We start from the raw sequence: 10178 nt of genomic DNA, 5'->3' as shown, positions 1-10178 counted from the left end.
AACACTTTTTTAAATATTTGCATCGGCCTTATATTCAACCTACAAAATTTTCTACAATTCAAAATTCAACTTGTTTCTGCTGTGAAGATTTGACTTTTGTGAGCCATCGATTTCCTTATCAGCAGTAATAACATTCGACCTCAATGCATGAGTGAAGAAGATAAACAGATCAGAATATAACAAAAGCCGAAGCTGTTTGTTCAACAATCATCATCGGTAAATGTAATGAGTTCCTGATGCCACTGCGACGACGGCGACGACGACGAAGATGTGCAGTTTGCTCTCGGTCTAGCCGATTGATGCAAGTAGTTCGGGCCGTACCACGCCGACGGATCGAGTCGTCTTCGAGCTAAAGTCGTTGTTGCTTCTGCGAACTGGCGTTGATTTGGCCAATTAACGCCTCCAAAATCGCACACCAAGCGTGGGAAAGTGGTTCGCCGAAATAAACGGATGGATAATGGATTAGTTCAACTTGGCGACAACTATTCGGACGGCGCACTGAGCTGACAATAATATTTTTCTTAACGCGTACGTGATAATCATGAAGGGACACGTGTATGACGTCACACTTTGAAGTGATGCTGATTGGGAATAAAATTGGATTCTGCGAGATCAAATCCGTTCAGTTGACAAGCCTTTCAAACAGTGAGCATACGGTGGGAGCTTTGCAAGAGCTGGCGAATTTCAGGAACATTTAAGTGAGTTTAGTTTGGTGAAAAAAAGTGAAAAATTAAGCATTACAGCAATGAAATGCAAAAACAGTGCAGTTTCACACATTTTGTTGCCAATTTATTGTGTGTTTGTGAGTGTGTACAAGTGTTTTGTTTTTAAATGACCATTGAATGATATTTTTACTATTAATTCGTCCTGCTCAACTGATATGTATTCACAGAAAAAAAAGTTGAATTTTGGAATGTTGAAAATTTGATAGGTTGAATATTACCTCTTTATTTGTGTAATATTACATAAAAAATGTGTAAAAATGTGAATCTGATGAATATTCATCAAAAACTGATGAAAATTCATCATTTTCTGGGGTAAAATTTATCATTTATTTAGCCACAAAATCTGTCACCATTTCCTGATGAATATTACCATCATTTTTTTTCTGTGTTGTATTCTTATGTTATTCTAAAGATTACGCAAGATTCTAGCAAAAGGTTATCAAAAATTACATTTTGTTTAACTGACTTTTTATTTTAATAAAGTAGAAAACTTTAACAGGCCACATTACTGGCAATAATATTATCATTTAAACGTGGCTGAAAAAAAAATCGAATAAAACACTCTGTCTAGGAGCAACTTGTCGCTGCTCAGGTGGAACAAGAAAGTGATTTGTCAACCCATCCGTTTTTTTGTCCTTCTTCAGATTGAAAATTGATTTGCAGCAGCCAGCATGAGTCAAACGGCAGCTTCTACTTCCATCACGAGCCAGCTGGCCACGGTGAAGATAACGGAAAGTGACGGGAAAGACAGGCTGGTGCCGCCGACCGAGACGAAAGCCGATGGTGCGAAAGTGATTGACAACGGAGCAGCTGAGCAGCCGGAATTCACCGACCCGTTCTGCAATGCTGATAATCCGCAGATAATCACGTTCCAAGACGTAACATCGGCCGCGTTCCGCATCAAGAAGGGCATCGAGTACACGCCCTGTCCGGTAAGAGACTAGGGTGGAGCAAAATGTGGAGTTATGTTTACTCAAAACCGTTTGTCCTAATAATTGATTTTATCAAGTATTACAATCATGCAATTCGAATTGGGACAGCTGTTGTAGCCCTGTTACTGCACAATATTTGAATATTTTTTTCAGGTTTAGTAGAGAACTGACACAGATCAACAAAAATAGTGAATAGTTTTCAAAATTTCATGCTTTAAAGGGCTCTAAAAATTGCTGGTCCCTATTCAGACTTATTTCTCTTATCCATTCAAATCTTTAACATAACATAATATTTTAACATCTTCCAAATCTTTTATATTTTTTATATTATTTTTTTCGGTGAACCTCGTTGGATAAATGTACGACTCGTGCTGAAAAAATCCTCTTTTTGCAACTTGTTGCATAAACTACTATTTTACTTCCACTACACTCAACCCCCGGTGGTTGATCACTTTTTCGTTTTACACATTTTTTGTTTGTACCCGTTGGTTGGTCAAAGTCAAACTAAAAAGTGACGAATTGTCACTTTTTACAGGGCGCTCACGCACAGTATCTAAACAAACGTTCAGTAGTGTGTGTGAACTCCGTATAAAAGGGGTGTCAAACTAAAAAGTGACCCCGCTCGTTTGACAACAGTTGGTGTCAAACCATCGGGGTTTGAGTGTATACAGCATTATCAATAAGAATAATAATTCAAGTCTTTGCTCGCTTGAAAATTTATTGATTTATTTGTAACGCAAATCGTATCACATTTCTCACACCTTGTACTGACAGCGATCACACCTCTCAGAAACGCTCGATATGGATATTTACCTCAAGAAGGAGTTCCTGCAGTTCACGGGAAGCTTTAAGGAACGAGGCGCTCGATACGCACTGCTGATGCTTTCCGACGAGCAAAAGCAAATTGGGAGTGATTTCCGCTTCGCTGGGAAACCACGCTCAGGTAGGTTTTTTGGGTGCCGGATCGTTTTCCAGAATTCTTTTTTTAAATTGAGTATAGTCAGAGAATAACTAAAATTTTATATGAAATCCATAAAAAAGTGAAAAAATAAAACAAACTAGAAAATTCGCTCTCCACTTCAATGATTCCAATTCGTTTCAAGTGCCAAATGTAGGACGAGCTTGTTGATTCCCAATCATCGCTCTGACAGGTGCACGATGATTCACTTGTATTTTATTTTTACTCTTTCTACATCCTATTTCACAGGGCCTCAGCTATCACGGATGGAAGCTTGGAATCCCCGTAACGGTCGTAATGCCATTGAAAGCATCGCTGATGAAAATTCAAAAATGTCGGGACTACCATGCGAATGTGATCGTTCAGGTGTGTGGAACAAATTGGAGGGCTCTCGAAAAACAAAAAAAAAAATCTATCACCCACGAACAATACGAAACAGAACGCAATTCACTGCTCTAGGAAATGTGTGGGAAAGGGGGTTGGGGTGAATATCTAGAAAAAATATGGGAAGGATGGGTGGAATGCACTAAGCTTTATGATTTTGTTTTTTTGAAAGCAATGCAAAATGAGCCGTAGTACTCTAAAGAATTTCATTGGCTTAGAATTAGCTTACATGTGTATACCTTAAAGAGCTACACTCAATCCCCGGTGGTTGGTCACTTTTTCGTTTGACCCTTTTTTCAGTTTGTACCCTGTTGGTTGGTCAAAATCAAATGAAAAAGTGAACTGTCACTTTTTACACGGCGCTCACGAACACTATCAAAATAAACGTTTAGTAGTTTGTGTGAATTCCGTGTAAAAGGGGTGTCAAACTAAAAAGTGACCCCGTTCGTTTGACAACAGTTGGTGTCAAACCATCGGGGCTTGAGTTTATTGCATTTATGGCAACTAAAATGTCTTCAGTTGTCTGTTTCTCTTTTGTTTTCTCTAACGCAATTGGTAAACAAAGTCGGTCGGTTCTATGGTTTTAACACAATTTACAAATAACCAAAGTCATCAAAAAACAATCATCTTGAAAAAAATTAAGACAAAAATGAAATTCAGTGTTGGCTGACTCTATTTCAACCCAAACAGGTTTGTCCCTTCCATTATGCCGCAGTTTCAATGCATTCAACCGGTACAAGATTGATAATTGATTTCAGCGGAATTAAACGACCATGGTCCGGTACAACTTTCTGAATTCTAAAACGCACCCCTATTCCTCCTATTTTTGTGAAATTGCAGGGCTCCGACATGGGACAGGCAAAAAAGATTGCCCTCCAGATGGCGCATGAAACCGGTCTGACGTACATCAACGGGTACGACCATCCACACATCATGTCCGGCCAGGGCACCATCGGGCTGGAGATCGTGGAGCAAGTCAACAGCATCGACGCCGTGGTGATTCCGGTCGGTGGAGGTGGCCTCATTGCCGGCATTGCCACTGCCATCAAGAATTTAAGTCCCCAGACCAAAATCATTGTAAGTCGTACTTTTTGTGTGTCGTTTCGAATCGCGTGCAAAAGTGCAACACAATCACTAAATCACCGGCTTGCTCATATTTCCACAGGGTGTGGAGTCGGAAAAGTGTCCGAGTTTCACAAAAGCACTGGAAAACGGAGCCCCAATCTACACCCCGAACAAGGAAACGTTGGCCGATGGGTTGGCGGTGCCACAAGTTGGGTACAATGCATTTGCCACGACCGTGCCCCTGCTGGACAAGATGATAGTGGTCAAAGAGGAGTGGATTGCCCTGGCAATTCTGCGCCTGGTCGAGCTGGAGAAGTGTGTCGTCGAGGGTGCCGGAGCTTCCGGATTGGCCGCTATCCTGGCCGGCCACATGGACGAGTTCAAAGGCAAGAGGTAGCAATTATTCTAGTCGTTATCAAACTTTGCGAAGGTAATTAAACGATTTCCATTCCTTCGTAGAGTTGTGCTGTTGGTTTGCGGTGGAAACATTGACACGACGATTTTCGGTCGTTGCCTGGAACGTGGTCTGGCCGCGGAAGGGCGCCTCCAGAGGTAATATGCAAATGGTCCGTTGGTTCTCCGATTGCTGGTGATGTTCAACAACAGTTTTTGGTCGTTTTTCCAGATTCACAGTCCGTGTCAGCGATGGTCCCGGCGGAGTGTCAAAGTTGTGCAACCTGCTGGCCGGGCTTGGTGTTTCCATCAAAGATATAATGCACGATCGAGCTTTCATTCGGGACGTACACAGCGTTGAGGTGGGTGGTTCATTTTGGCCTAGGGAGAAAGGCGAAGTTTCATGTCGGTACAAGTGCAGCTAATGGGAAAATAGATGAATTTCACCCTCGGGCTTGGAAACGTGACATCGCAAAACAACACCGCATTGTCCCACTGTCTGTGTTTGTTCATTTTTCATCCCATATTCAAATCAGGTCCCACCCGATCGAAACGGTCCTAAAGTTTGATAATTTGTGTCTTGTTCCATCCAACAACCCTTCCCTTTTCGGTTCTACTTGTAGGTCAAAGTTATCTGCGAAACACGTGACTGGCACCACACGAAGGAAATGAGGAACCTGCTGCAGGAAACGTATGAAGATGTGTACTTCTACGACATGCCCATGGCCATTTGAGGACGGATGTATAATTCTGGCTGTTCCGGTAGAACTCGAGAAAACTCAGCATAGTATAATTGTTCTTTGACTTAAGAACCTGATTGAGGAAGAGTTCGTTCTGTTGGATTTACCCTCATTGTTCAAAGAAAGACATTTCTTCTTTTAAATTTTAATTCATAATTTCATGGTCGACTTTATTAGATATTGATGAAATAAATGATTGTTAAAAACAAAACAAACAAATATTTTCTTTTGAAAGTTGAAGCAAAAGAATTATCCAACTCAGTGATTAGCTGATGTAATAAGACACAAATAAACTGTATGCTAATGAATTGAACCCAACTCAAACCCAATAGCTTTAAAAAACTTAAATCAAAAATGGTGGTAAAGGATAAATGATTATTTTAAAAAGAACAATTTTAGTAATGACTTCCAAATAGCACTACCTTTGGTCCAGTGAAAACTGTTACGCCGAAGACAGCTTTTCTGCTAAAATCCTCTCAAGTTTATTACATTAGCCTTCATTATACATGCTTTTCATCCTTAATGCACTAATTGGGAATCTGTGCCTTTTTAAACCGCCCATCAGCGAAATACGGTGTGCTTTTGGGCATTAATGGATTACTGTTTCTCATGGTGAATCGAATCAACTTAATTGAATTCAACAGGCCAATCGCAATCCAATTTATTGATGGCGGTTGGTTTGCTCTTTTGTGGGTTGCCCATTTTCTCCGGTTTTTACTGCCCAACTTGTACTGCCTAACGGATCAGAACCAAAAACCCCGAAACCAAAAACACGCAAACCGGCAAAAAGAACCCTCAAAAGCTCATTTGCGCCATTATTGTCCACCATCAGCCATTTTGAGCGCGGTTGGATACCGGACACAGACGGACCACCCGAAACCTGATATAGTCCCCAAAACCGAGCATCCTTTTGTCAATGGCAAAATTCACAACTCCGAGGCATACCATTAGCTGCGTGACGTTGACACATTGGATCAATTTCATTAATTATGATTATCGTTTAGTTATGGACCCACTTGTAATGGCCATCCGGTGTCGGAGCCGACGAAGGCTCTATTAATCATCCGGCTCATGCAAAGATGCCACGGGCTTGGAATTAGGTGATCCTTCGGAAGCTTAGCACAATGGATTGACATCGTGTAGCTGCTTAACGCACACTACTGGACACCAATTAATCATTCTCAACTGCCCCTTCCTGTTTTACATGTGTAGTTTGCACTAATGGGAAAGTTCCGGAACACATGGGGATGACCGCATGTGGGTTATTGGAACAGTGTTGAATAGAGTATTTAACGATTGACAAGCATTGTTTAATTACAAAAGCTTCCGTAAGCTGCTGTCACATTAGTAACACGCTTATGTTATCATCCTGCTTCTTCAAAAATAGGAGCACTTCTGTGGGTGTAACAAAATTTTAAGAAAAAGATTTCTTGCTCTCTTTTATATTTTAACCTCAAACCATTCCATTGAGTAGAATAAAAGTAATCTTTTTTAAACCAGAGGAGCGAAGACACCAACTGACCATAGGATACGAATTTTATGTGTCCTGTGGTGGCGCGTTAACTAGAAACAGATTTCATCAAATTTACCTAGACCGCACTTTTTGCGTAAATTTCTCTGACGGAGAGGGTGACTCTGGTCAACAACCGTAGCCAAAATGAAAGGCAGATTTGCTCGAGCCATGCTCCTTCTTCTCGGTCTCTGCATCCACTAAGATAAAGTTTTTATTCCGTACTTAACTTCTACTCCAACTTGAAGCCAAAGTGCCCTGCACTTTAAAGCTTTTCGAGACATCTTCTTGCGTTTCTGCTACATCAAATGGAAGTTTGTATCGTTCTTGAGCACACTTGAGATTAGCAGCAGATGGATGGCTGGATAAGCAAGACTGCACCACATCTGACAGTCTGAAACTTTACTCTTAGAAAAGAACATTTCAGTTGCCGTCGTCATGTAATCCTAACCTTAACCAGTTGTTTTTCCTTCACCGGCAGCAGCCACGTTATGCTCTTCGTCTTAAAATAAAATTTCCTTAAAACTTTTCAATCCCCCCGCGGTGAGTCGCGAAAAAGTGGGAAACACTTTCAACTCATGTTACGCACGACTGATGGCAGTAAATTGAGTTTCGCGGGCACTTCCATCCCTTCAATCAATCGCTACGTTTGCATAATAATTGGAGTTTGAGAAGAGTTATTGATTTGTAGTGCGAGGATTCACTTTTTTAGGAAAATATAAGGTAAGTACGATTTTCAACACTTTTATGGCAACAAGCAATTTGCTGAAGAACAACAAATTGGTAAAAATTGTTTTGCAACTTCAATATCGTATTTAAATGGATTGCATCGAAAAAAGTAAATTGTCAAGTTCTCAAATCCAACTAAACAATGTTGGGCAACCTTTGTATACATTCCTGATATTTTTCACATTCCATCATTAAGGGTGACATTGGGTTTGAGGGGTAATATTAGGTCATACAAGTTTCTGCATCTAGCAGTTTCAAAAACACCCACGAATTCATTCAATTCAAACAAAATTAAACCACCAATTTAATCAACTAGCTTCCGTAATTAAAACGGCAATACTTAGAAATTAAAACGAAGAAAATTTAAGATGCCGAGTAAATTAACTATTTCGCCAGATTGATTCCTTGCTCAACACATTCAATTTGAATAAATTCGTATACGACATATATTGAATTTTTGCTTTTGGGTGTTTTAGAAACTGCTAGATGCAGAAATTTGTATGACCTAATCTCACCCCTCAAAGCAATGAATCAATCTGACGAAATAGTTAATTTACTTGGCATCTTAAATATTCTTCGTTTCAATTTCTTAGTATTGCCGTTTTAATTACGGAAGATAGTTGATTAAATTGGTGGTTTCTCAAAACCACAGTGCTAATTTTTTCTTAAAACTCTCAGCAATTCTTGCAAAGTTTTGCTTGATGGAGAAAGCCTAAAACCACAACGGGATAAATCAGCGACTTAATTGAAAGAAGCCATTTGAGGATTCTAGAAAAGATTCAAATCTTAGCTCCGTTCAAAATCTCCAGTAGTGTTGAAAATTCCAACAAGGTTTTGCCAATGTAATCTCTTCAACTTTGTTGGACGGGCATAATCTTACCGCAACAAAGTGAAGGGTTGCACGGTTTATTACAATTCAGCGGAGCGCGGCACCCGCCAGTCTTTCCGGTCTTAGTTATGTCACGCCATCAACCTAATCCGGCGCACAGCACGTGGTTTTTCACTCCCCGTTACTTGCTCTTGTGGGTGCTGTTCCGCGGTGTTTGTACTGCGAGTGTCATAAATCCCTTCCGCTGCTGCCGTCGGATGTTACTGCCGGAAGAAGCCCTCTCACATGACTCTCGTGCCTGTCAAACGGTTGCAAAATTGTTGTTGCTTTTTTATTCTCCCTTTTTTTCCCGCTTGTGTTGTTTGCCTGTCATAACCACCGTGTCAAAGGACGTCAACGTGGTGCACCGCCAACAACACCAGTAGGCACTGGTAAAACGTGCCGCGGTTTTTCTCTCGAGAGCTTTCCAAGATTTATAAGCCGATCCGGAAAAGCGTCGAGAGCAAGCACGAGTGAGTGAGAGTTTGATCATGGTCATTTTGGGTAAGACGGATGAAACGGATGAAATTGGTAGGTACTAGAAATTGATTCTGCATCAGGAACAATGATTTCATTCCGTCATCAGGGGTGAAACGGGACACATGGGGCGAATCGGGACAACTGTTTTAGCCATGTACTGGCAATTTTTTGATATTTTTCACTAGTTTCGGATAGATTAGAAACATCTAAAATATATTCAATATTACGCCCTTTTGATATGTTAGTCTTGATTGAAATTTTTGAAATTTTTTTTTTCAAAAAGATCGGAAAATTTCACGAATGTTTCATATTTTAACATTGTAAATCGGACCATTGGTTGCTGAGATATCGACTTTAGAAACTGGTGGGTTGTTTGGGTGAGACTTAGAAAACATCAATTTTCTTGTTTTTAAACCTTTGCATGGCAATATCTCAGCAACTAAGGGTCGTATCAACAAAGTCCGAAAAAGCAAAATATAGAGAATTTCCTCAGCTTTTCAAAAATATTTTTTTCAAAAGTGAGCAAACATGGGCACTATTTTTAAAAAATCAATAACTGCGACTATTTTGAAAAAAAGTTACATAAAAATGGCTATAACTTGAAAACGGTGCCTTTTATCAAAATTTCACAAAAGTACTTTTTGATTGCAAATTCAATTTTACATCAAAAAATGAAATTGAAAAATTTTTGCGACCAATATTTAGCTTTTTTGAAAAAGTTGTATTGATTAAAAAATCATAACTCGTTCAAAGATTTTTGCCCATTCTGGAAATTTCTGAAAAGTTGGCACTTGAATTCCTCTAAAACATATCAAAAAACAAAAAAATAAAAATAGTGTTTTTTTGCAAATCAAGTTTTAGTGACAAAAAGTTAAATTAAAAATCACCAAATTTTTTTACCGTGTATCATTTTTTTCAGTGTTGTCCATATCCATACCTACAACTTTGCCGAAGACACCAAATCGATCAAAAAATTCCTTCAAAAGATAAAGATTTTTGAATTTTCACATATCATTTTTGTATGAACAGCTGCCAAATTTGTATGGAAAATTATGAGCATGAGTATGAGCATGAGCATGAGAGATCACCCATGGTTGCCCCTCCGTTGCTGAACAGAACCGTAATATCCTTTCAGCACTACTGATTATAGGCTTCGACGATCTAGTGGTGTTTCCCTTATCAACAGCATGTATGAATGCGCTGAAAAGATAAAACACCATGATTGCCAAAACAAGATCAGTTGCGAATAGGTAGCAGTCATTGGCCACCAACGGCGCCCGCCATGTCAGTTTGTAGATCTCGATTTTAAGGGACGGGAATGTTAGTTAGCGCAGGTTGCTACTAGGGCAGCTGATTTACTCTGTGCTTACACCCCACAAGCGCCAGGAACCTGA

At 39.9% G+C, this 10178-nt stretch overlaps 1 protein-coding gene across 1 annotated transcript; it reads left to right on the top strand.

The window, feature by feature from the left end:
* Positions 1-275: 275 nt before the first annotated feature.
* On the top strand, positions 276-5406 carry LOC6043581 (L-threonine ammonia-lyase). Its single transcript, XM_001860206.2, is given in 10 exon segments — positions 276-698; positions 1370-1657; positions 2432-2542; positions 2544-2600; positions 2865-2981; positions 3840-4076; positions 4165-4457; positions 4524-4616; positions 4690-4819; positions 5081-5406. Coding segments are annotated over 9 exon segments (1410 nt in total). The 5' UTR covers positions 276-698; positions 1370-1396; the 3' UTR covers positions 5192-5406.
* Positions 5407-10178: the final 4772 nt, after the last annotated feature.

This window comes from Culex quinquefasciatus, chromosome 3 (genome assembly GCF_015732765.1).
Source record: "Culex quinquefasciatus strain JHB chromosome 3, VPISU_Cqui_1.0_pri_paternal, whole genome shotgun sequence".
Taxonomy (NCBI): domain Eukaryota; kingdom Metazoa; phylum Arthropoda; class Insecta; order Diptera; family Culicidae; genus Culex; species Culex quinquefasciatus.
Note: the sequence above shows the minus strand (reverse complement) of the source record. Positions and strands in the feature narration are given on the sequence as shown.